At 47.5% G+C, this 26791-nt stretch overlaps 1 protein-coding gene across 4 annotated transcripts; it reads left to right on the top strand.

Annotated features, from left to right (window-relative positions):
• Positions 1 to 258: 258 nt before the first annotated feature.
• On the top strand, positions 259 to 18506 carry LOC118520240 (uncharacterized). Of its 4 annotated transcripts, XM_078062638.1 has the most exons (8): positions 308 to 389; positions 732 to 832; positions 929 to 1041; positions 2167 to 2295; positions 8558 to 8658; positions 9491 to 9617; positions 12241 to 12342; positions 14478 to 18506. In XM_078062638.1, the coding sequence occupies exons 4-8, from the start codon at positions 2256 to 2258 to the stop codon at positions 16370 to 16372; spliced, it is 2265 nt and encodes a 754-aa protein (XP_077918764.1). In that variant the 5' UTR covers positions 308 to 389; positions 732 to 832; positions 929 to 1041; positions 2167 to 2255; the 3' UTR covers positions 16373 to 18506. The 4 variants fall into 4 exon arrangements, with proteins under 4 accessions (XP_035924035.1, XP_077918764.1, XP_035924034.2 ...); XM_036068142.2 differs by lacking the exons at positions 732 to 832; positions 929 to 1041 and having other exon boundaries at positions 259 to 389; XM_036068141.2 differs by lacking the exons at positions 308 to 389; positions 732 to 832; positions 929 to 1041; positions 2167 to 2295 and adding an exon at positions 5394 to 5479.
• The last annotated feature ends 8285 nt before the right edge of the window (positions 18507 to 26791 follow it).

Here is a 26791-nt window from a genome sequence, read left to right as displayed (position 1 = left end):
CCCGTTGCCATAGATACTACAGAGCCACTCTAGTTAAAGGTGGGGTGGGGCATGCACTCGAAGAGCCCGACTCCAGTCCTCCGTTGCCAAGATACCGGTTTTGGCACATGCGCAGTAAGGAGCCCTTGGATTAGGGCGGTTTGGAAGAGCAGAGGCTCCGACCCAGAGCAGTCTGGAAATGGTAGTCTCCAGGCTCCCCCACTCCCACTACCACGCAGGCGCCCTCCGAAGGCAACGGATGCTGTCGCCTCGGTGACGTCACTCCTGGCACGCATGACGTCACCCCCACCGAGCATGCTCGCTGGGAGGCGAGGCTACTGCAGACAAGTCAAAGATGCCGGACTTCACGTTCACTTCTTAAGCTGGTGTCCTGCCCCAAGCCCACTCCGGTGAGGCCTGGGGGTCGTAAGTTGGTGGCCCTAAAATGCTTTTTGCTTAGGTAGCAGTGTTGTTTTGGTTTCTTACATTTCTTCACGCTACAAGTCCAGCTACGCCCTTAACTTTCTGTGAATTTCCTGGGAGCAGTGCACAATAAAAGGATAATTAAATCGTGCAGAAATTATAGTGTGATGAATGCTCTCGGAGAGCGCAATCTGGGGCAGGAGAGACAGTTACAATAATTACAATACAGTTACTATAATATCAGCGCTAGGTTCGGGTGGAACCCCGGGAGGGAGTTGACTTACCAGCTCCAGCTGGGCTGGATGGGTATAGGGGAAACTTTCCCATAGGAATGGCTGTAAGAGCTGGTAGCAAGAAATGCAGTTTTCCAAGAGCAATAGAGAAAAAGAACGTTCCGGACAGAGGGAACAGCACATACGAAGGTCAAGAGGTGGGAAGTATTAATAACTTTTAAAAATAATATTTGAGGGGCGCCCGAGTGGCTCAGTCGTTAAGCGTCTGCCTTTGGCTCATGTCATGATCCCAGGGTCCTGGGATCGAGCCCCACATCGGGCTCCCTGCTCGGCGGGAAGCCTGCTTCTGCCTCTCCCACTCCCCCTGCTTGTGTTCCTGCTCTCGCTCGCTCGCTCTCTCTGTCGAGTAAGTAAATGAAATCTTAAAAAAAAATAAAAATAAAAATAATATTTGATGTCAATAATATTGATAGCAAACAGAAGGTGGTGTTTTCTGTAACATTCTGTTGTAATGGCTTTAGTTATAGCAACCTATTCAAATGTCATTTATTTGGGTATTTATTATCTCCTTAGGTACAATGAGGAAACCGAGGTACAGAGAGGTTAATGACTTTCAGTGAATAAGTGGGATTAACCATTATGCTCTGTGGCCCTTGCTACAGGGTCCTACCTGTAAAGCACTGTGCCAATTGTCTTCTATAGAACATCAAATCCTATTGGAGCAGGGCCCTACCCTTTTGACCTCATTTAAGCTTAATTACTTCCCCAAATGCCCTATATCCAAATAAAGTCACATTGGGAGTTAGGGCTTCAACATAAGAATTTTGGGGGAAACAAACATTCAATCCATAGCACTCTTCCACATCCCACACTTGCATGCCAGCCACAAAGAGCTCCTTATATCTCTTTCTCTCCTCTAGGCTTCTGTACTCTGTTCCCTCTGCCTGCAACAGCCCACCTCATTCTCTGCCTTCACTGGTCACGTTTATGCCTCTTAGTCCATTGGTTCTTATCTTTCAAGCTACAGCCAAGATGAGACCTCCTCCGAAAGTCCTCCCTAATTGCCCAGAGTGGGTTGGAGGCCCTCATCTGTGCTCATACCTTGCCCTGGGCTATCCCCATCAAGCACACATATCACACTAGGGCCTAACTGCCTGTAACCATGTCTCTATCATGTACCCCAATCCTAGCAATAGTGATTGGTCCAAGGGGTGGGCCTAAGACCCAAGAAGGACCAATCAGGACCCTTCCCTGGGATTGCTATATGAATTCAGTTGTGACCATGCTACTTGCTTCAGCCAATGAGATTCAGTTGAAAGTGACATGTGTCACTGAGCTCATTTAACTTGCATGACTACCCAATGAAGAAGGCATTGCTCCCGCATTTTAGAGACAAGGACACCTAGAAGGAGGATTTAAGTAACCCATACAAGACCCATAGCTAGTAGGACTAATGTAGGACAAGACCCATAGTAGCAGGACTAATGTCCTTATAAAAAGAGGAAGAGACACCAGAGCTCTCTCTCCACAGGCTCCTGTACCAAGGAAAAACCATGTGAGGATATATCGAGAAGGTGGCCATCTACAAGCAAGGAAGAGAGGTCTCACCGGAAATCAACCATGCTGGCTCCGGGATCTAGGACTTCCAGGCTCCAGAACTGTGAGAAATAAGTTTCTGTTGTTTAAGTCATTCAGTCTGTGGTATTTTGTTATGGCCACCTGAGCTGATTAAGAGAGAGTGTCATGAAGTGAAGCAAGGCAGGCTCCAGGCTCACAGGGCTTCAGGTACCAGGCTAAGGCCTGGACACTTTGCTGAGGGCAGTGCCAGCCAGAGGAAGGACTGGATCTGCTCTCGTGCAGAAAGACCATTCTGGGGGGGAGGGGGGTGCACCTGGGAGGTGCAGTCGGTTAAGCATCTGACTCTTGATTTTGGCTCAGGTTGTGACCTCATGGGTCATGAAATCAAGCCCTGTGTCAGGCTTTGTGCTCAGCACAGAGTCCACTTCTCTCCTTCTCTCTTTCCCCCTCCCCCATGCTCGTGTGTGTTCCCCAGCTAAAATAAATAAATAAATCTTTATAGAAAGAAAGAAAGAAAAAGAAAGAAAGAAAAAGAAGAGAAAGAAAGAAAGAAAGAGAAAGAAAAGAAAGAGGGAAAGAAAGAAAGAAAAGAAAGAAAGAGAAAGAAAGAAAGAAAAGAAAGAAAGAAAGAAAGAAAGAAAGAAAGAAAGAAAGAAAGAAAGAAAGAAAGAAAGAAAGAAAGAAAGAAAGAGAAAGGAAGAAAAGAAAGAAAAGAAAGAAAGACTCTTCTGGGATGTGTGTGGGGGACATACTGGAGGGGAGACACTGGGGGCCAGGAGGTTTGAGATGAGATTACAGTGAAGCTCTAGGGACAAGGACAAGGCTTGAGCCAGGGCCAAGTTCATGGGCATGGAGAGGCAGCAGAGCCGGGGAGCCTGGCGATGAGAAGAGGGGTTTCCCTGGACCCACTGTCGCTGGTTGGATCTTTGAGCCTTGGGGCTGCAAAGGTCTCCCTGGGGCTGTTGGACACATCTTCCCAGGGTGGTTGTATGAGTTAAATAAATTAATAAAGCCCACTACATGTTGTCACTAAGTGACAGCTGATCTTATTTCATTTTGACAATGGTTCATCTAGCTTTTACTCATGTGTATACATATATTTTACATCTTTATAAACATGAAAGATACATAACTTTGTAATTTTTCTTCTTTTAACTTTCATTCACAAGTATTTCCCCATGTTATTGTGTCCTGATCATAATTATTTCAGGCTCGATAACATTTCATAGGCCGGATATACCATCATTTATCTAATCAATCCCCTGAGTCCATATAACTGAAACTAACTTTTTATTATTTGGTTTCTGATTGGAGCTGGCCCCCTCCAAGTGACAATTCAGGGATCTAGGCTCCTTCCATTTTCTTTTTTCTTTTTTCTTTTTTTTTAAGATTTTATTTATTTATTTGAGACAGAGAGAGAGAGAGACAGCGAGAGAGAGAGCACAAGCAGGGGGAGTGGGAGAGGGAGAAGCAGGCTTCCCGCCGAGCAGGGAGCCCAATGCGGGGCTCGATCCCAGGACCCCGGGATCATGACCTGAGCCGAAGGCAGATGCTTAACAACGAGCCACCTAGGCGCCCCTAGGCTCCTTCCATTTTCAACATAGGACTTCCAGGGTCATAGTCTCCATCTACATCCACAGAAAGGAAAAGACTGTGGAAGGTGACAAGTGAGAGGTTTCAATGGGCCAGGTCTGGGCTTGGCATGCATGTTCACTTCTCTCACTTTATTGGCCAGAACTTAGTCACATAGTCACCCCGGATTGCAAGGGAGGCTGGGAAATGTAGTCTAGCTGTGTGCACAGAAAGCAGGAGAAAGGCTTTGAAGAAGAGCTATTTGCCACACATTATCCCAATGAGGGATTACAGAGAGGAAAACCTAGGTACAGAGTGGAAGACAACTGCTCCAGATCACAAAGAGATTACAATCTATCAGGCAAATATGGCACTAAAATCCAAATAACCCCTTTTTTCATTAGATTTATCATCATTCTTTGTTGAAAAGAGAAAACCTATGGGATTTTATTAACCTTGTACCCAGTAATTTTACATAATTATCTATGGCTTATCTTAGTGTTTCATTTGATTCTCTGATTTCCAACATAGCAATCATATCATATTTAAAGAAGAATGACAACCCAGACTTCTCTGTTCCAATGATACCTTTTCTTTCTCTTGTCTAACTGCATTGACAGTTCTTCCAAAAGTGGTCATGCTGGACAGTTTGTTCTGACTTTAATGGGGATGTTTTGGTTTTTAGCATTAAGCCTGATACGGGGTTTTGATGATATGTATGTAATTAAAAACAAGGGAGAAGCAAGGAACTCCTTAAGATTGTTGTCATTACTGGGGTGTGTGGGTGGCTCAGTCAGTTAAGCGTCTGCCTTCAGCTCAGGTCATGATCTCAGGGTCCTGGGATGGGGCCTGGGTTGGGCTTCCTGCTCAGTGGGGGGTCTGATTCTCCCTCTCCCTCTGACACCTATTCTCTCTCTCTCAAATAAATAAAATCCTTTTTTTAAAAAAAAGATTGTTGTCATCACTATTCAAGATGGACCTATTCTTAAATATATTAACTTTATGCAGAAATGGCTTATTACTGAAGGTTTTCAAAACCCTTTTCATATCCATGGATGTGATGGTATTACTTTGATATATCAATTAGCAAATTATATGATAGCCCAATATCAAACCATCCTTGCATTCCTGGATATACATCTTCCAGCTCCCACTTTAGGGGTCTGTTTCCTTTATCACACCACCCTTTAAGAGGTGATAGGTGAAACTGAGGCAAACAGGAAGCGGATGCCCAGGGGTAGTAAGTAATTAGTGACAGAGGCTCAATTTGTTCGCCATCAATTTAGATGGGGCCAACTTCTACGTGTCCTGTGGACTTCAGCTAAAGAGGAAACTTCGTTAGATGGGTTAAATGGGCTATGACGTCCCCTCCTGTGAAGGGCAACAAAAAGACTGGCTATAATGGGTATATTCGCCGGGTCAGTACAGCCAGAAATTTCTCAATACCATGTTCCCTTCGGCCCCACGTCGTACTCGCAGACTCCATTTCCCAGCATTCCCCCCGCCTTTAGAGACTTTAGCTCGGGAGGAGCGTGAGCCCGTAATGGTTTCTGGGAAATGTAGTCCAGTTGCGAAACCGCGTTTAAAGAACCAGGGCTTGATAGTTCCGAGACAGCGACCGCGCAGGCGCATTCCGCGGCCCGCCAGAGGGAGGGAAGGCCTGGCCGCCCTGCGCAACCCGCGGGGGCGCACAGGTGAGTCCCTACCTGGCGGCCGGGAGCCGGAGCGTGTGGGTGCTGGCCGAGCGGGGCAGGCCCGCGAGCGCTCAGGGAGGCGGGCCCGAGTCGCGCCTGGGTGGGCGCTGTGGGCGGTGTCCCGCCCCCTCCTATCGCTCGCGAGGTAGCCCCAGAGCGCCTCTGCCACCCGCGCGGCTTCGGACGATCTCAGCGCGCAGGAATTGGGCGCCTGCTGTTTGCCAGGAGTCAGGCGTGCGCGGAACTGCTGCGATCTCCCAGGAGGGAGACGATGCGTTTCCTCACTTCGCAGGTGAAGAAACAGACTCCGCGGCTTCTCGCAGGTCACGGTGGTCGGCCTGGGATCACAATCCGGGGTGTCTGACCCGAAAGCCCCCGCGTACTCTGCACAATCACACCCTCCGTCTCTGTCCTTATCCTGAGCATGCTACCCTTTCTCTGGGTCTCTAATCTCTCTCTGATTTCTCCCCCCCGCCACCATCCCAACCCCCGTTCAGTCCCCCTCTGTGTGTCTGCGCGCCCCCCTTACCCACGAGTCTGTGTGTTTCTAAAAACAGGGCCATTATCTTCCAAGACCACAGCACCATGATCATATCAGGACAGTAACATAGATACAGACTATTAGCTAATCTGCAGACCCTCAAATTTTGCTAAATGTCCCAATAATGTACTTAATGGCAAAAGAAAATCCCTAACTAAAGTTAGGTCTCTTTAGTCTCCGTGAACCTGACGCAGTTCTTCAGTCTTTCTTTGATCTTGATGGTCTTGGCAATTCTGAAGATTACAGACCAGGCACTTCCAGAATGTCCCTTGGTCTGGATTTGATCAGTGTTTCCTCATGATTAGATTTAGGTTTGGTGGGAGTACCTTGGGCGTGATGCTGTGTCCTCATCAGATCAGAAGCCTGTTTGTCCATCACAGGCCATGTCAGTCTTGATCACTTGGCTGCAGTGGTGTCTGCCAGGCGTCTCCGCGCTGAAGTGACCTTCTTTTTGTAATGATTAAGTGACTGGCGAGGAGATAGGGGAGAGTCTGTAAGACTCTGCTTCTCATTTCCTCATCAGAATTTCGCCCGCTGGTCTCAGCCTTCAGCTGCTTGTGTTCCTGTGTAACTGGAAACACGTGTGAGGCCACCTCTTTTCGTTTCTGGACTGTGTTAGTTTCCCTTCCTGCTGTAAGTTACCACAATCTTGGTGGCTTCAAACAACACAAATGTGTTCTCTTACAGTTCGGGAGGTCAGAAGCCTGCAGTGGGTTTCACCGTGCTGAAATCGAGGTGTCAGCAGAGCGGTGCTCCCCCCTGAGGCTCTAGGGGACAATCCGTTTCCTTGCCTTTTTTTCCAGCTTCTGGAGTCTGCTTGCATTCCTTAGATGAGGCCTCTTCCTCCAGCTTCAAAGCCAGAGGCAGGGTCTTCTCTCCCTAACTCTGCTTCTCTTGATTTCCCTCACGTGGCCGCCTCCTCCAGGTCAAATAGCCCCTAGCCTCTCTCTTCTAAGGACACTTATGATTGCATTTAGGACCCACCCAGATAATCCAGGATAATCTTCCTACCTAGAGGTGCTTAACTTAATCACATCCCACGTTCGTCCACAAGATACAGGAGTAGGGCCATTGTTCACCCCACCACCTGGCCTATGTCCAGGCCTGTCTCCCCCACCAGGCAGGGAGCCCCTTTAGGGCAGAGCCTCATCTCGCTCATTATTCTGCCCTCAGATGAGCCTGTCACTCTCACATGAGTCTCAGAGCATATTTGATGAATGGATGGAAGTGACCATAGTCCAAACACCGATTTTTCTTTGGCAGAGATTTTTTTTTTTTTTTTTGCAGGGATTTTTTTTAAACTTTATTCTAGCAGATGGAACCTTTCTTCAGACATCTTAAGTGGGAGATCAGGATCCTTATGCAGGATTTGTAAGGCAGATAGGAGGAGCTCTGCAGGGGCGCCTGGGTGGCTCAGTCGGTTAAGTGTCCAACTCTTGATCTCAGCTCAGGTCTTGATCTCAGGGTCATGCATTGGGCACCACGTCCTATTAAAAAAAAAAAAAAAGAAGGAGCTCTTCAAAAAAGGGGTAGATCCATGCCACAGAATACTATTCAGCCATAAAAAGGAATGAAGCCTTGATACGTGGTGCAACATGGATGAATCTGGAACACGTTATGCTAAATGAAAGAAGCCAGACACAAAGGGCCACATATTATATGATCCCCTTCATATGAAATGTCCAGAATAGGCAAATCCATTAAGACAGAAAGATGAGGGGCACCTGGGTGGCTCAGTCAGTTAAGTGACTGATAGGTTTCGGCTCGGGTGAATGATCTCAGGGTCGTGAGATTGAGCCCAGAGTTGGGCTCTGCGCTCAGTGCAGAGTCAGCTTGGGACTCTCTCTCCCTCTCCCTCTGCCCCTCCCCTCTCTGTAAAATAAATTAACAAATCTTTTTAAAAAAGAAAAAAAGATGAGTAGTTATCAGAGGCTGGCATTGGAGGGCTGGGACAGAACAGGGAGATTTGGTAGTGACTGATTAACAGTATAAGGTTTCCTTTTAGGGCGATGGTGAAAACAGTCTGGAGCCAGATCGTGGTGATGGTTGTACATCACTGTGAACGTCCTAAATGCCACTGAACTGTATCATTTAAAGTGGTTAAAATGTTATATCGCATGTTATATGCATTTTACCACAAGAAAAAAAAGTAAGACTAAAAAGGCGGCTTAAAAAAAGTAAATAAAATTAAAAAAATAAAAACGCGGCTTAGCTCTGCAGCCAGACTTCTGGGCCTGAATTGCGCTCTGATACTTGATCTCTCTGTGACCTTGAGCAAGGGCCTTGACCTCTTGTGCCTCTATTTCCTTCTCTGGAGATAACTCTAGTTAAACTAGTCTTTCAGAGCTGTTATGTAGGTGCAGTGAGCTGAGCCTCCTGATTGCTAGCGGTTGTTGGTGTGGAATGGGAGCCTCGGGCAGCCCGTCTGGAGCCTTTGCTCCAGCTCCTGGGAGACTAGAGTCCCCTGTCATGAGGCATCTTCGGGAAATCATCTGTCTGTCTGTCTGGGCAAGAACTGACCCTCCTCTGTGCTCCAGTCTCCTCCTCCAGCTCTGCGGACTCAGGCCTGCTCCTGTCTCCTGGAGGCACATGCCCAGGACCACGCAGTGGCCACAGGACCCTGATGGCTGAGGACCAGGTGATTCTGGGCTTCCCCTTCCCCAAGATGATTTTGTGGACCCCAGAGGGCCATCCTCATCTCTGCCTGTGGCCCGAAGATCTTCTGCTCCTCCCAGGCATGGGAAAGAGGCTATGGTGGGAGGGGCTCTGGGGCTGGGAGGTGCAGCGAGGAGGGGGAAGGGGAGGGGCAGGATGCTCTGAGTTGGGACGTTATGACCCGGTCTACAAACCAATCTAACTCTCAGCAGCCTTTGAGTTGCCTAGAGAAGTGGGCAGTGGATGGTTTTGCTTCACCCCCGAGCCTTATCCTTGGAGTCAGGGATGGGCATTGGGATCCCAGTTCGGGTCTGGGATGGAGCGCCACTTAGTTATCACTCTTGCACACAATGGCTTGATTTTTTAAAAAAAGTGTTTCTTAGGGCTGTCATATATAGGTGTGCAGGTTGCGCACTGCACAAGAGTGCTTTACCTCAGTGGCAGCTTTCACATGTACGTCATACACTGGTATATTGTGGAAGTTTTCATGCAGATGGCAGTAAACGGTCATTTACTAAAATAATTGGCATATTATAACGATTTTCCAACAGATGGCAGTAAAGAGTCACGCAAAAGGGAGCTTTCTCCTACCTTCTGCCAAGAAGCTTGTGGGCTAGGAGCTGACCAAAACTTTCTGCATTTCTGTGGGCCATTTTTATTCAGTTATCTCAAACCTGCTGAGTCAGTATTTTCCAGCCCAGAGTGTTAGAGCTGGTTCAGCCACCAGCAGGGGTAGGCTGTTGACCCATGACCTCTCCCAGCCCCAGAGTTCTAGAAGGATGTGCCCCTCCACCATGTAAAATTGTCCCTTGCAGGAATCAGTGACCTTCAAGGATGTGGCTGTGGACTTCACCCTGGAGGAGTGGGGCCAGCTGGGGCCTGGCCAGAGGGAGTTGTACCGGGACGTGATGCTAGAGACCTACCAGAACCTTCTGTCACTGGGTGAGGCCCTGCCCCCTGCCTCCCCAGGAAGAGGCGTGATGCCCCCCCTTCTGCCCTCATCTCCTTTGTGCCCACCCACTGCTCAACAGTGGGTATTCGCTGAGGTCATGGGGTACCCTCTCTGCTCTTTTCACTGGTCCCTCCTGGCTGGCCACTGTCTGTCCCTCTGTCTCTCCGCTGCTTCTCCTAGAGTCCCTGCGTCCCCGAGGGCCCGGAGTCCTCTGCCTGTCCTGCAAAATCTTCAGCCTGTGCCCCCACCTTCTCTTCTTGCTTCCCTTTCCACGTGTGGTGACCTCAGGTTCCTCCCTGGAATGCCTGTTCTAGAATCTCAGACTCCAAGTGTTCCTTGGATGTCCTCCAGTCATCTAGCTCCATCTTAGAATCTTTCCAAGACACAGAAATGCTGTTCCCAAATGTGTCTCCCTAGTCCTACATTGTCCACCCACCCACCTCCTGCGCCCCCTCAAGGCCCTTCACATTTGTCACACTCACCCTGAGCTCAGCGTCTCCACACTGACCTGCCCCTCCTCCTCTGGGTCTCCCGTCCCCAGACCAGTCACCCCCAGCACCATCCTACCCCCTCCCCAACAGCCCACCACATCCTCTCCGACTCCCAACAATCTCTGCCCATCCCCTCCTCTGTCCCTGCAGCCCAGCCCTGATCTGGCCTTTTCCTCACCCCCTGACCCTACTCCAGCCTCCTCAGTGGTCTGTCTTTCTGTCCACCTCCATCTCTCCTCAATTTCTTTTTCTGATTCTTCTGTCTTGCCTTTGCCCTGTGAACTCTGGTGGTTTGAAGGTTCCTTCCTCAGCCATGCTCACTCACACACTTTCACTGGACAAACTCACCAAAAACCCGCTTAAACTTCTACGTCAGGGGCCCCAGGAAAGCCCCCAGGTTCGGGGGCTCAAGGAGGACCCGCAGGCCTCAGCATGCAGTTGTACTCACCGCCCCAATTCACTGCAGCGCAAGGACACCAAGCACAGTCAGCAAAGGGATGAGGCACGTGGGGCGACATCTGGGGGAGACCAGGCCAGAGTCCCCTCCCCGTGGAGTCACACAGGACGGGCAACGAGACGTCACAACACGTGTGAGAAGTTGTCCATCAGGGACGCTTGCTAGAGTCTCCATCGGTGCCCCAGGTTTTTCGTGGGGGCCAGTCACGTCAGCGCCCTCGGCCTGGCGCGTGTCAAAATTCCAGACTCCCCGAAGGAAAGCAGGTGTTCAGCAGAAACCACGTTGTTTGCACCAACAGCTTAAGCACAGGGAGCCCCTCCTGGCGGTCAGGGAGTGCTGGGAACCCTCCTGAAATCCAGCTTCCGAGACGCCAGCCAGCCTTGGGCAGCCGTGGGAGCAGGTCTTTCCAAAGAGAGCCGGCAGCCTGCTGTGTGGCCCCTTTTCTGCGCCACTTGGGTGTAAAGAACGCGGTCCCTTCCACCTGTCCCCTGCAGAAATGTATTCCCTCACAGTTCAGAGGCCAGAAGTGTAAAATCCAACTGCGGGCAGGGCCCTGCTCCCTCTGAGAGTCCTTCCTGGATGCAGCTTCTGGAGGCTCCTGGCGGCCCTTGCCGTTCCTTGCCCTGTACCCCTGTCACCCCAATCTTGGCCTCCATCTTCACATGACCTTTCCCTTCCATTGTGTCTGTATGTCTCTCCTCTTCAAACAAAGACACCGGTCTTCGGACTCAGGGCCCAGCCTGCTCCTGTAGGACCTCGTCTTCACTAATTACATCTGCAAAGCCCCTGTTTCCAAGTAAGCAGTGATGTCAGGACTCAGGCTCTTTCTGGAACGTAGTAGGCACTCAACAAATGAATCTCGCATGGACCATTAGAGCTGCTGCTTTTTTTTTTTTTAAGATTTATTTATTGATTTATTTTATTGATTTATTTATTTTTAAAGATTTTATTTATTTATTTGACAGAGAAAGAGATAGCGAGAGCAGGAACACAAGCAAGGGGAGTGGGAGAGGGAGAAGCAGGCTTCCCGCGGAGCAGGGAGCCCAATGTGGGGCTTGATCCCAGGACCCTGGCATCATGACCTGAGCCGAAGGCAGACGCTTAACGACTGAGCCACCCAGGCGCCCTATTGATTTATTTTATTTATTTTTTTTTTTCAAAGATTTTATTTATTTATTTGACAGAGAGAGACATAGCGAGAGAGGGAACACAAGCAGGGGGAGTGGGAGAGGGAGAAGCAGGCTCCCCGCAGAGCAGGGAGCCCGATGTGGGACTCGATCCCAGGACCCTGGGATCATGACCTGAGCCGAAGGCAGTCGCTCAACCAACTGAGCCCCCCCGGCGCCCTATTGATTTATTTTAGAGAGAGAGTGAGGGGAGGGGCAGAAGGAGAGAGAGAGAGAAAGAGAGAGAATCTCAAGCAGACTCCCCGTTGAGCAGGGAGCCCGATGCGGGGCTCAATCCCAGGACCCTGAGATCATGACCTGAGCCAAAACCCAGAGTTGGACCCTTAACCGACTGAGCCACCCAGGCACCTGGACCATTAGACCTTCTAATCATTAGGCACCCAATGTATGCAGCTCCCCTGCAGACCCAGGGCCTGGGGCCCAGCCCCGAGGCCTCCCGAAGACTGGCAGCCATGGCCAAATCTTGTGTCTTTTCCAGGGGTGGGCCCTCTTGGGTGTAAACCCGATGTGATCTCCCGTCTGGAGCGAGGGGAGGAGCCCAGAATGGAGAAGAAGGAAGCCCGGCAAGCTACCTGTCCAGGTGGGTGAGGTTGTCCAGCAGGTGTGAGCCATCTTCCTATCCTGTCTGTCTCGATCAGTGACAAGAATGAGGCAGCCCAACACCCGCCATAGTTGTGGGCGCTGGGTTCAAATCCCAGCTCCAGCACTTCTGGCTCTGTGACCTTCAGGCAGGTCATTTAGCCCCTCTGTGCCTCGATTTCCTCACCTGCAAAATGGGCTCAATAATAATACCCTGGGTTGGGAAAGGTCAATGAATTAACACCTAAAAGTGTAGACCAGCACCTGGCACACAGTAACCCACTGGTCAGAATAGGCTACAGATTATTGGTGATTCTTTATTGGGAATCATCTATGTAAAGACCCAGAAGTGGGACCCCACTGGACATGGTGGGGAATAGGAGGCCAGATGTTTGCCCCCCACTGGCCCACAAACTCCATGAGGGGAGGGGGTTGAAGCATCTTTGTTTCCATCACTGCCCACCGTGTTGTGGGGTGGGACTTGCCCCCTCCTTCCCGTTTACCACATCCCATTGGTCCCCAGTCCTGTCCCTCCTGCCCCCTAACTTTTCCCAGTCCCCTGTCCTCTGTCCCACAGCCCTGGCTCAGGCCTCAGCTCCTTGGCTGGACCCTCATCCCGGCCTCCTCCCTCACCTCCCAGCCTCCAGTCTTATGCCCTCCCGTTCATCTCACACAGCCCAAGAGGGGTCTTTCTACACCCGGAGCTGATCCCACTTCTCCCGTGCTCACAGCCCTCCCATGGCTCCCCAGTACCCCTGACAGCAAGCCCTAGCACCGTGGTTAGCATGTAACAATACGCAATTAATAGGTGTCCCGTGAACAGATCTACTAGCGTCAGAAAATCCATCCCCTTCAACAAATTCCACATGGCTGTGCTTCCTGCTTATCGTCTCTTCTCTACACTTCCCTTTCTCCAGATTGCAAGATTGTGCTGTAAAAGCCTCACATACGCTTAATATTTATTGACATCTTTTTTTTTAAAGATTTTATTTATTTATTTGAGAGAGAGCTAGAACGAGCAGGGGAAGGGACAGGGGCAAACAGACTCCCTGCTGAGCGGGGAGCCTGCTGCAGGGCTCGATCCCAGGACCCTGAGAAAATTACCTGAGCCGAAGGCAGACGCTTAACCAATTGAGCCACCCAGGCACCCGTATTTATTGATATCTTTTGATCAAATTAAAGTTATATGTGTTCATTGCAGAAACTTTGAAAATGTAAATAAAAATAAAGCAGGAAATGGAAATCTCCCCATAATCTTGCTTATCTCTCAAAAAAATTTACTTTTCTCATTTTACCCCAAAAGCTTTACTGTATTTTTTTAATTACAAAAGTAAATAATAACAACGTGAATAAACCTTGAGGGCATGATGCTAAGTGAAGTAAGCCAGACACAAAATGACAAGTATTGTATGATTCCACTTACATGAGGCGCCTAGAGTAGGCAAATTCATAGAGCCAAAATGGAATGGTGGTGGCCAGGGGCTGGGGAAGGGTAAATGGCATTAGTATTTGATGGGTAATGTTTCAGTTTGGGAAGATGAAAACATTCTGGAGGTGGATGGCGGTGACGATTGCACCACAGCATGAGTATATACATGCAACGGAACAGCACACCTAAAAATGACCTAAATGGCGTATTTTATGTTGTATGTATTTTACCACAACAAAAAGTAAATAATAATAAATTGAAAACCCTCCATCCCACTATGCACGTGCATACACATGTTAACACATACATAAACATATACAACTTGGGGCACCTGGGTGGCTCAGTTGGTTAAACATCTGCCTTCAGCTCAGGTCATGGTCCTGGAGTCGCGGGATCGAGCCCCGCATCGGGCTCCCTGCTCAGTGGGGGAGTCTGCTTCTCCCTCTCCCTCTGCCGCAACCCCTGCTTGTGCTCTCTCACTCACGCACTCTCTCAAATAAATAAGTCAAATCATTTGTAAAAAAACATTTTCATTTTTCGGATATTTTGAGGCCATCCTTCCATGTCACAACACGAGTCTCTCCTGTCTTTTGAAATAGCAACCTACACTTTGAAACTTGCCTTTTAAAGTTTTCCAGTGTCAGTTCAACTTGATCAGTTTCCTTGGTCCCAACACAGACGATATTCACATTTTCCATGTCTTTCAGCCTTGCACACCAGCTCTGCAGCTCCTTGGGAGTCATTTCTGAAAAAGAGTGTTTCTGAAGAGGCCACTTCCCCAGTGGGAAAGAGGGAGGGAGTTTTAAGGGAAGTGCTTGGAGATGCCAGGCTGGGGGCATCCTGGACCTGGAGCCGTCAGTTGGAGGACCAGGGAGAGCAGGAGAGGCGTTTGAGGTGTATGTTTGCTCCTCTCAAGGAAACCGTCTGTGGGGAGAGAGGCCTGGGCTGTCACAAGCATGGGCGGAGCCTCAGGCAGACCTCCGCCTTCATCAGGAAGCAAAGAGGGCCTGTGGGAGAGAGAACTCGGAAGAGGAACGGGCCAAGAAAGAGCCTGAAACGCCAAAGAACATTTGTAGAAAAGAAGCCACTTAACTGTGCAGAATGCGGGAAAGCCTTCATTTACCATTCAGACTATATTCTACACCAGAGGATTCACACTGGAGAGAAACCCTACAAGTGTAATGATTGCGGGAAGGCGTTCAGCAACAGCTCGTATTTCATTCAGCACCACATCATTCACACGGGAGAGAAGCCCTACGTGTGCAGCGAGTGCGGCAAGACCTTTACTCAGAGCTCATCGCTTACCGAGCATCAGAGGATCCACACTGGAGAGAAGCCATACAAATGCAAGGAATGTGGGAAGGCCTTCACCCAGAGCTCCTCCCTCATTAAACACCAGCGGTGCCATACTGGGGAGAAACCCTATAAATGCAACCAGTGCGGGAAGTTCTACTCACAGGTGTCCCACCTCACCCGCCACCAGAAAATCCACACGGGGGAGAAGCCCTACAAGTGTGGTGAGTGTGGCAAGGCCTTCTGTCACACTTCCTCCTTGACTCAGCACCAGACAATCCACACCGGAGAGAAACCCTACAAATGTAATGAGTGTGGGAAAACCTTCAGCCATAGCTCGTCCCTGTCCCAGCACCAGCGAGTTCACACTGGAGAGAAACCCTACGAGTGCTCTGAGTGTGGCAAAGCCTTCAGCCACAGTTCATCCCTGACTCAGCATCAGAGAATTCACACTGGTGAGAAGCCCTATGAGTGTAACGAGTGTGGGAAGGCTTATACACAGATCTCCCACCTTATGAGGCACCAGAGTGTTCACATGGGAGAAAAACCCTATATATGTAATGAGTGTGGAAAGGCTTTCAGTCACACCTCGTCCTTCACTCAACACCAGACGATTCACACTGGTGAGAAGCCCTACAAATGTAACGAATGTGGGAAAACCTTCAGCCAGAACTCTTCGCTTACCCGGCACCAGAGGATTCACACCGGGGAGAAGCCCTATGAGTGTAAAGTTTGTGGGAAGGCTTATACCCAGATTTCCCACCTCATCCAACACCAGAGGATTCACACTGGAGAGAAACCTTATGAGTGCCGTGAGTGTGGGAAAGCCTTCAGCCGGAGCACCCACCTTATCGAGCATCAGAAAATCCACACAGGCGAGAAACCCTATAAGTGCAAAGAGTGTGGGAAAACATTCAGTCACAACTCCTCCCTCACCCAACATCAAAGAATTCACACTGGCGAGAAACCCTACGCCTGCAAGGAATGCGGGAAAGCTTTCAACCAGAGCATCCACCTTATTCAGCATCAGAGGATCCATACGGGAGAGAAGCCCTATAAATGTAACAACTGTGGAAAAACCTATACCCAGATTTCACACCTTATTCAACACCAGAAGGTACACACGGGCGGCAAACGCTATGTGTGTAAGGAATGTGGGGAGGATTTCAGCTGGAGTTCACACCTGACTGAACACCGGAGACTTCACACTGTGCATGACGCCTGCATCTGCGATGATTTTGAGAAAGGCTTTGCGTGGAGCACACAGCTTGCTGATATTCAGAGAACTCCTGCTGACCAGAAAGCCTGAGAAGGTAGCAGATGGGCGGTTCTGATGCTGGGTTCGGTGTAGCCTTCATCAGCACCAGTAACTTCCTCCCAGAGAGGAACCCTAACACTATATATTGAGAGAGTTGCTTCTCTATTTCCTACAAGGACCTGGTGCAGTTTATCACCAGCTGGGACAGCTTCTGATCATTTTAGGAGCTCCCCTGCTAAAATCTCAGCTTCCCCCCTATTTTTCAGTCTTACGGCATCCCCAGAGGGTGGTGTAAATGGAACATAACATCATCTGATATCTTTAATAAGGTCTCGTGAACTTTTTAAATTTATCGCTCATTCATTAAACTGGAGCTTGAAAATTCGAGGGAAAAAAAAAAAAGGGAAGATTAACCCTTCAGAGTACAAGTCTATGTAGCTGAACACCAACACTAGATTTTAGTATCCTTTAAAACTCTAAGCTACAAATTTCATGGCAAAATCCACAGTTGGCTTAAACACAGTATGTTCCACTATTTACAGCCATTTTTAAAGCCTATTTTTTGTGTCTTTCACATGTCCAGGATTTACGCTTTATAAAGGAGTTTCCCTCTTAAGCATCATTTTCTGTTTTTATTTATGCCCAAAGGGAAGTTTTTCTTTCATCATATTTTCATCATAAAAACATAGTATTAAAAAAGGGAAGAGGTAGCGCCTGGGTGGCTCAGTCCGTTAAGTGTCTCACTCTTGACTTCGGCTCAGGTCTTGATCTCAGGGTCATGAGATTGAGCCCCGAGTCAGGCTCCACGCTGAGCGTGGAGCCTGCTTAAGATTCTCTCTCTCCTTCTGTTTCTCTCTCTCTCCCTCTCTAAAAAACCACCAAAAACCAAAAAACAAACAAAAAATAGTATTTATATTTTATTATAAAAATAATGCACATACTTTTATAACAGGAAATATTTTAAAGTAAAATAACATATACTTATCATAAAGGATAATTTGGAAAGTGTCGAGAAGTATGGAATAAAATACCAATTCCCCATAACCACACAGCCCAGGGAGAGCCTGTCATTTTGTGTGTATTTCTTCCTGGTTTTGTTTTACTCTGTCTCCATATCCATATTTTTAAGCATAAAACAAAAGCAATATGGCCACCCTCAGAAGTCCTATTGTTTTGATTTTTTTGTATTACCTTTCAAATATCATCTTAAAATAAATGTTATTTTATTTCACTGTGATCAGAGTGTAGAAACAATTTTGGCTTTCTCTGATTTGTCCCTATTATACCCTGAGCGTTGTCTTTTGTAATCACATACACTTCATACTCATCATTATTCAGGCTAATAATATTTCACTAGTGGGTGTAAAATAGTTTACAAATCCATTCCCCCACGTGGATTTTGTTCTAAGCCCCTGATTTTCACAGGTGGTTCACCAATTTTCCCAATTATGAATGTTAGAATGAGCATTTCCATACTTGCTTCCTCTGTCCTTCTGAGGAGATTATTTCTCTAAGTCATGTTCCCAGGTTGGAAATAGCAGGAGCACGATTCTAATGATTTTCCTGATTACTGGAACATTTTGTCAAATTGCTTTCCAAATGGCCTGGTCCCAGTCTGCCTGGGACAAGCTGGGCATGAGGACCACAGTTCCACTCTATTTTTACCAGCACTAAACATCCATAATGTTTTCCTATGTCAAACATACAAAATGACTAGTGTTTTCGGTAACTTAACTGTGTGCCAAGTTCTGTCCCAAGCCCTCGGTATGTCTCAATTCTCGTTCTTTCAACAATCCCACCTCTTCAGGGCTATATTGTCCCATTTTACAGGTGAGGACACCAAAGCACAGGGAGAAGTGGCCAAAGTCTCACAGCTATGAGCTCGTGGAGTATAGATTCGAGCCCAGGTAGTCAGGCTCAGAAGCTATGCTCTGAACATCTATGGAGATTGAACACATTTCACGTATAATGTTTCCTTCTTAAAATAATGTTTATTATTATAAAAATCAATACATGCTTCTTATAGAAAATTTAGAAGACACAAGAAATCCGGAAGATTTCACCCAAAGTTCAGTGCCACCCAGAGATAACTGTTAACATTTGGATACACTTCTGCTACTTTAAAAACAATACATAATATTATAGATGCTTAAATAAATTTGGGGTATACTGAATATGCAATTTAGCATACTTCTAGTTTACTTTATATCACGAGCCCCTATTGTTAAATATCATGATTTATCCATGTCATTAAATCATCTTTAACAACCAGATGTTTGGGGGGGTTGCATAGTTAATTCAGCCAGTGAATTCACCAATCCCCCGTTGGACATTTTGGTTGTTTCCCGTTCTTGACTTTTATAAACGTCCCTTCTGCTGAAGTTTTTGGCTGAGCACCCGACCAGTTTCCAAGTGAAATCTGGGCAGGGAAGTCATGGGGTCAAAGGAAGAATGTTTCAGTGATCCCAGAGATGTGGGCCAATGGCTTCCAAGAAGTTCTGTGTCCGTTGGCAATCTGGCCACGGAGGATGGGACTGTGTCTCACCAACATCACCCGTGGTAACTATTACCGTGTTTAAAGTCTTCCCAGGTATTTCTTTTAGTATATGACTCCTTTCGTGGTTGAAGAAATACTCGTTTATGGTGAATAATTCAGAAAACAAAAATGAAAGCAATGGCTCTCTATAAATCTTCATTCCAAAGATTCTAGACTTTTTTCTGTGAATATGAACTTCCTTTTTTGTTTTTATGAAACTGGTTGTGTGTGTATATACACACACACGTATATATCCACATACGTATATATCCACATAAAAACAGTATACAATTTGTATGGTATATGCACACATATGATTTAAGATGTTTATTTTTTTAAGTAATCTCAAACCCACAACTCCGAGATCAAGAGTCACATGCTCCACCCACAGCCAACCAGGCACCCCCACACATATGATTTTAGAAGTGACTTTTTTCACTTGGTATAATGTGGATATTTTCCCATGATAATGCAAACATGTTTATATATAAACATATATATGTATCCTCATTTATAACAACTGCATAATACTTCATGCTAGGGTTTCTTGAATTTATTTAACCAATCTCTATTAATGGACATTGAGATTGTTTATCTTTTCTTTTCCATCACTGGATATTTACCATTTGACACTTGTGCAAGATATCTCCATAAGATGAATTTCTAGAAATAAACTTGTGGGACCATAGGATGTCCACGTTTAAATTTTGATATTTATTGCTAAATAATCCTCCAAAAAAGGATGAACCAATTTACATGACTCCTGGAAGTATATATGAATGCCTATTCTCTGTTGCCCAACTTCCTTCAAAAATTACTCAGTATTAGCCTTTTAAAAATATTTCTAGGGGCACCTTGGTGGTTCAGTCGGTTGTGTCTGCCTTCAGCTCAGGTCGTGATCTCAGGGTCCTGGGATCGAGTCCTGCATTGGACTCCTTGCTCAGCGAGGAGTCTGCTTCTCCTTCTCTCTCCGTGCTCCCTCTCCCTCTGTGTTCTCTCTCACTCTGCTCTCTCTCAAATAAATCTTTAAAAAATTTTAAAAAATATTTCTAATCTAATAAGTAAAAATGTCCTAGCAATAGTGAGATTAATGACCTTTTATGTGTTTGTTAAGGTTTTGCTTTCTTTGGACTGCTTATTTATGTATTTTGTCCAATATTAATTGGGCTGCCTTTGTGTATTGATTTATAGGAGCAAGTCTTTTATGTATTACACATAGTAACCCTTGGTATATACGCCACTAATATTTTCTCCAGGTTTGTTATTGCTCTTTCAATTTTGTTTATGATGTATTTTGCTACATAGAATTTTTAAATTTTTAGGTATTCAAATCTATCTGTATTTTCTTTTGTAGTTCTTGGACCTACTATCATGCTAAGAAAGGCCTTCCTCACCCCCAAGATTATCCTATATTGTATTCTAGTACTTTTATGACTTTTTAACAATTAAATTTTTATTCTATCTGCATTTTTAAAAATGTCTTATGGTACGAATTTTCAGTCTGTCGAGGCCACCTGCATTCTTTGGCTTGTGGCCCCTTCCTTCATGTTCAAAGCCAGCAGGGTAGCATCTTTAAATGCCTTCTTCTAATATATTCCACCATGTTTGTACCTTTCTTGGCACAATTGATCCACTTCCTTCTCAAAGACTCACCCTCACTCTTTTACTCACATACTAATGTAGAATGCTTGGATTTTTTAGTCTAAAAGAAGCTAATTTTGAATCTTGCCTTTGCCATCGTCTTGCTGTCTGATCCAGTTTCCTTATTTTTCAAAGGAGAATAATACGACTTTATTATGAAGGATGTTTTGGGTTTCAAGTCACAGAAAACTCAAAATAGCTCAAACAAGAGATATGATTTACTTACTAAAGTAGCCAAAAAGACCAAAAGCAAGGCATTCAACCTGTTTATACTTGTACTTCAGGCTGCCTTCAATGGCAAGTAAAAGAAAACCCCAACTCAGATCCTCACAAACGCTAGAAAGAAATCTACAGGGGCGCCAGGGTGGTTCAGTCGTTAAGCGTCTGCCTTCGGCTCAGGTCATGATTCCAGGGTCCTGGGATCGAGCCCCCCATCGGGCTCCCTGCTCAGCGGGAAGCCTGTTTCTCCCTCTCCCCTTGCTTGTGTTCCCTCTCTTGCTGTGTGTCTCTCTGTGAAAGAAAAGAAAAGAAAGAAAGAAAGAAATCTACAGGTAGGGCAACCTCTAGTTGCCATGAGATTTATTTGGCTTTTATTGCACATGTATGTTCCCAAATATTTGTATTTCATGATCACAGAGGTGTCCTTTCATTTGTCTCAGCCCCTTGCCTGTTTAATTCATAGCACAAATCGTAATTTCCCTTTATATGTCTCCTATGTACTGCCTGCTCCGACTCCCTGAAGGCCGGGTCCATGTGTGTCCTTCACCACTATATCCCCAGCGCCTAGAGCACTGCCTAGAACATAGCAGATTCTCAGAAAATAGTCCTCAATTGCCTGATTGACTTCAAGGCTGAAGTCATTCCCCTCCCTACCTGCATGGTACAAGAATGGTAGTTTCCCCACACCCTCGCTAAGACTATGTCATACAGCTTCACAGCTTCAAATTTTGACCAGATAGGTAAGTAAAGATGGTATTTTTTCCTCCGTTTCTTCTCTCCCTGGTGACCTCCTATTCATCCGTCAAAACCTTATTCAAAGATCCCCTCCTCTGAGAAACCTTCCTCACATCAACGCTTTCCCACCCTACCTAGTTTTCCTCCCTTCTTTGTGCTATAACATACGTTTCCCATTAAGTCTTAAGAGCAGAGCACGCTGTTTTGTTGAGCATCCCTGCTACTTAAAAGCGCCTGCAATGAGGGGTCTTCTCCTAGCGGCAGCGCTTAGGCAGTTGCCATGGAGACAGCCCCGTCGATTCCAGCCGGCGGTTGCCCTGGAGATGGACGCTGGCGATGCTTCTCCACTTCGCCTACGGAAGCCAGAAGAAGCCTCTGACATCGGTGTATCCCAGGCGAAACCGCCCGAGGCTCCGAGTTTCCTCCCTCCTTGACCAACGGCGGATGGTTGCCCTGAGGAGCCCGAATCCCGCGGGGATCTGGGAAGTGTAGTCCATCAGGGAGTCGGTGCAGGCGCAGACGCATGCACAGCACTGGGGCTGCGCACGCAGCGCCGCCGCCATCGTGGGGATTCCCTGTGGGGAGAGAGCTCCGCGTGGGAGGCCGGCCCGAGGTGCAGGACACAACTGCCAGGTACTCGGGGCCCCGAGAGTTAACGACACTCATCGTATCCTCCCCTCTTTGGCCAGAAGAGCAGCTGGAAGCGGTCTCGAGGGCTTAGGCCACTTACGGGGTTGGAGAGGCGCTAGAAGCCTGCTCCTGCCAATGGGGCCGCAGGGTCCTGGGCACGCGGGGGCGGGGCGGTGGGCGGGGCTCGCGCGAGGATTGGCTGGAGTAAACACAGGGGGCGTGGCTGTGCCCAGGAAAAGAGGCGGGACCCCGACCAAAGAAACCGATTGGGCAGAACATGCTGACGTTTGTTCTGAGAATCCTCATGCCCCGGCTCCTTCTTGAATCCAGTGGAGAAACAGGTTCAGAGAGCGTGGGGGTTCGACCAGGGTTGTTAACTGGTCTTCTCGTGCCCTTGGTTTAGGAATTCACTGGCTGAATTGAATGGTGTGGAACTAGCTCAGTTTCAGTTCCTAACTCCCTTTCTAAGGAAGGTGATTAGTAATTGTTTAGTAATAAAATCTACCATTACTGTTTTACGAGTAATACATTTTTCAATCACTTATTAATCGCCAGGTGGTGTTCTATGGTCGAGCTTAAGAATAGGGTTCCAAGTTTATAAAGCCTAATCTTACAAAATAAATCATTAAAATTTATGATTATAAAATGGGTTGAGTGATTATTATGAGCCAAGGGTAGTGCTGAAAAACAGGGGCTTAGTTTTAATGCTAATAATTACTAAAAATCATTAATTACACCGAAACAGCTAATACGTATGCATCCTGGGAGCCAGGCACAGCTCTAAACATTTCACCAGCATTTACCCCTCGCGACCTCCTGGTGGAGTCCCAACATTGTTATTGCTGTGTTGTATATGAGGAAACAGACTCACAGGGGTGATGGCACCCGCCCAGGGTCACCAGCTGTTTGCTAAAGGACAGATGAGAATCTTCCCCTTTCATATAGCAGTTAGGAGTCCAGGTCTGGAGGTTCAAAATCCTGGTTCAAATTCTGGCTCTAGCACTTCCACACTGACCAACAGGGCAACAGGGTTAAGTTTCCTTAACCTCATTGTCCCTAGGTTTCCTCATTTATAAGGTGGGAGTGATGCCAGTATCTGTCTCATAGTGCGGCTCTGGAGGCTAGTTTGATTTATGGAAAGCCCCTGGCACATGGTAAGTCCTCAGTGAATGTTACATATCATCATTGTTTTGATTTGTTGTTAATTTTGGTGTATGGTGTGAGGTAGGGCCCTTTTACATATGGCTATCCAGTTGTCCCAGCACTGTTTGTTGAAGAGATTGTTCTTTTCCCAGTGAATTGTGGCACCCTTGTCAAAAATCCACTGGCTTTAAATTCCTTCTTTGTTATACTTGACTGGCCCTAAAGAAGCAGTTAAGCGGCACCTGAGTGGCTCAGTCGGTTAAAGGTCTGAGTCTTGATTTCGACATGATCTCAGGGCCATGAGATCGAGCCCTAAATCAGGCTCAGTGCTGCATATGGAACCTGCTTGAGATTCTCTCTCTCCCTCTTCCTTTCCCCCACCCTTGCCACTTGCACTCTCTCTAAACAATAAAATAAAATAAAAAAGAAGCAGGTAAGAGCATGGAATTTCAAGGCTGGGCATGGCTGGGTTTGCTACTTCCTGGCAGACCTTGGACAAGTCCCCCCAACTCTCTGAGATCTCGTTTCTGTCTCAAAACGGGCTGAGCAATCCCTACCTTAGAGGGATGTTGTGAAACTACATGGAAACCGCACATTTCAGGAGCACTTACAACCTGACCTACTGTGTGCTTGGTGATATCCTCATGTTATCTTGTTGTTTTCATATCCATTATATAGATGCAGAAAACTGAGGCATGGAGAGGTGAAGCTGCCCACCTAAAGTTCTGCAGGCAGGAAGTAGGCAGAGGGCAGACTGGCTGACTCCCAGTCCTGTGGTAAACCCCTACACCTGTCCCTTCAGAGCCGAGGTGGCTCGTGGCCAGGCACTCATTGGCACCTGGCAGAGCCTGGCAGCTTCCAACAGCCTTGAGAACACTGGAGCCCAAGGGAGTCCAGCATGCATGGTATGGAGGAAGGGGGCCTGGCACTGAGCATTCCTGGGACCTCAGGCCAGGCTGGTCTTCCTTCTTTCCTTCCCTCAGTTCTGTGAGCTCAGGGCTCTACCCTTCCCTAAAAGGGGAGCCCTGTGGAGGAAGGGGCAGCTTGGTGGGCTGTGGATGTCCAGAGCTCGGGTGTGTCTTGCCTGAAAGGCCCTCAAAGGTTGGGTTCACCCAGCCCAGTCACACAAGGTGAGCTGGGCACATCCCACACCCAGTGCCCACAGGAGACACAGCAGTCAGGGACCAGTGTGTGTTGGGCCCTGGGGTTCTGGGCACAGGGGACGCAGTGGAGAATGAGACAGAAGCCCCAGCCACTGTGGGGCATACAGCACAGGACAGCTGGTCCCAATAAAAGGCCACTTGAACCACCTGCCTCAAATGGACCACACAAAAGGGTTTGCTTGAGACAAAACTCTGCCATCCTGGCTCACACTTTTATAGTCCAGACCAAATCCAGGGTGCCTTCTGAATATATTGCCCAGCTTCACTGAAGTGTAAGGACTGCACATCAACCCCTATGGGGGAGGGCTGTAGTATCACCCCACTCCACAGATGACGAAACTGAGGCACAGAGGAGCCAAGCGACTCACCAGTGGTCACACAGCTAGTAGGTAGAAAAGGAAACTAAAACTGAGACACAGAAATGAGTCCATTTCATCCTAGAGTTCACAACATGTACATTTTATTTTGTTTTTATTTTTTTAATTTTTTACAGAGGGAGAGCACGAGTGGGGGGAGGGGCAGAGGAAGAGGGAGAGAGAGAATCCCAAGTAGGCTCCATGCCCAGCATGGAGCCAGACGCAGGGCTTGATCCCACGACCCTGAGATCCTAACCTAAGCTGAAATCAAGAGTCAGATGCTTAACTGACTGAGCCACCCAGCCTCCCCACAACATGCAGATTTTAGTCTCCACTGTGTAGCCAATCTCAGGACCAGGAGAATATTAATGATTTCTTCTGACAAAACCATAGGAGGGCTCCCTGACACAATCAGGGGACGCATCTCGAAGAAACATGCAGGGCGCCTCTAGCTCTTCCCAGCTTGCTGGGCGGGCCGGACCCATGTTGGGCCATGTCTGGGGGCCAGGCCCTGCCCCACACTCTTCACAAGCAGCATGTCACAGAAGCATCACGTAACCCTGGGAGGAGTGAGTGCCATGGGGCCCAAACAGAATAACAAACTTACACTTATTTTTGTGTCCTCAAGAGTGCAGGGGTCAGGCCTGGGTATTTAGCATTGTCATTATTTTTATTTTTTTTTATTTTATTTTTTTTAAAGATTTTATTTATTTATTTGAGACAGAGAGAATGAGAGAGAGAGAGCACATGAGAGGGGGGAGGGTCAGAGGGAGAAGCAGGCTCCCTGCTGAGCAGGGAGCCCGATGCGGGACTCGATCCCGGGACTCCAGGATCATGACCTGAGCCGAAGGCAGTCGCTTAACCAACTGAGCCACCCAGGCGCCCTGTCATTATTTTTATACTGAGGGTTTTTTTGTTCCCCTTTGCTGTGTGGCATACAGCCCGCGCTCGGGGAACACTGGTTGCATGACGGGGACTGAGTCATCATGTGGGCGGTAGAGAGAGAGTCTCAGAGAGGATCAGCGATTTGCCTGAGGACACACGCCTCAGGTAGACGGTAGAGAAGGTTTTGAACCTGAGTCGTCGGGCCCCAGAACCTGGGCTCTGAACCACTCACTACACAGCCCTCACTGAAGGGCACAAAGAGACTCCTCACTGGTGATGCCACCGAGGAGTTATGACAATCATCATCCTGGCCACATGATGACAGTGATGGTGACAGTGATGGCAGGGCCACCCTAGGGGGAATAAGCATTTTGCCAGGTTGTATTTTCATTCATCTTCTCACCAACCTCGTGAGGTGAGTGCCATTACTATCCCCATTTAAAAGATGAGGAATACTCTGGTTTCTCTTCAGGTCATATAAATCTTTCGCCTTTTAACAGATGAGGAAACTGAGGCCCAGGGCTTGGGGAGACTGCCCTATGAATCCTGAGCCCAAACTTGTAGCCTAACTCAATGGTTCTCCACTCTGCACCCCTTTTTATAACACATTTTTTAAAGATTTTTTTTATTTGGGAGAGTGAGACAGAGATAGTGAGAGAGAGCATGAGCGGGGAGGAGAGGGAGAAGCAGACTCCCGCAGAGCAGGGAGCCCTACACGGGACTCGATCCCAGGACCCTGAGATCGTGGCCTGAGCCAAAGGCAGACGCTTTTAACCAACTTACCCACCCAGGCGTCCCAACACATTTTTTTTAAATGTCCCCTTTGCTTTCCCAACATGAAATTTATAATAATATCAGCTAACTCCACAATTCATCTCAAAAAAATAAAAATAAAATCAGTGCCATTCCATAGCGGACTATAATACAGCAGAGAACAAACGAGGAAAAGCACTGATCGCTGTAATTTATCATTTCCGTAGAGCTCAGGAGTGAGCACACAGAAGACACGCAGGCTGGGTGATCGCATCGGTAGTGAGCCAGATCAGCCGACGCAGGGCTACCGTGTTGCTCTGTTGGTGGCCTGGCAGAGCCATTGGGGATGTCATCGTCCTTACTAAGTGGGCAAAGGTTATCGCAAACATTCTGACGAACAAAACACTGT

The sequence above is a fragment of the Halichoerus grypus genome, chromosome 15 (assembly GCF_964656455.1).
Source record: "Halichoerus grypus chromosome 15, mHalGry1.hap1.1, whole genome shotgun sequence".
NCBI classification, from domain to species: domain Eukaryota; kingdom Metazoa; phylum Chordata; class Mammalia; order Carnivora; family Phocidae; genus Halichoerus; species Halichoerus grypus.
This window is presented reverse-complemented; position numbering and strand designations above follow the sequence as displayed.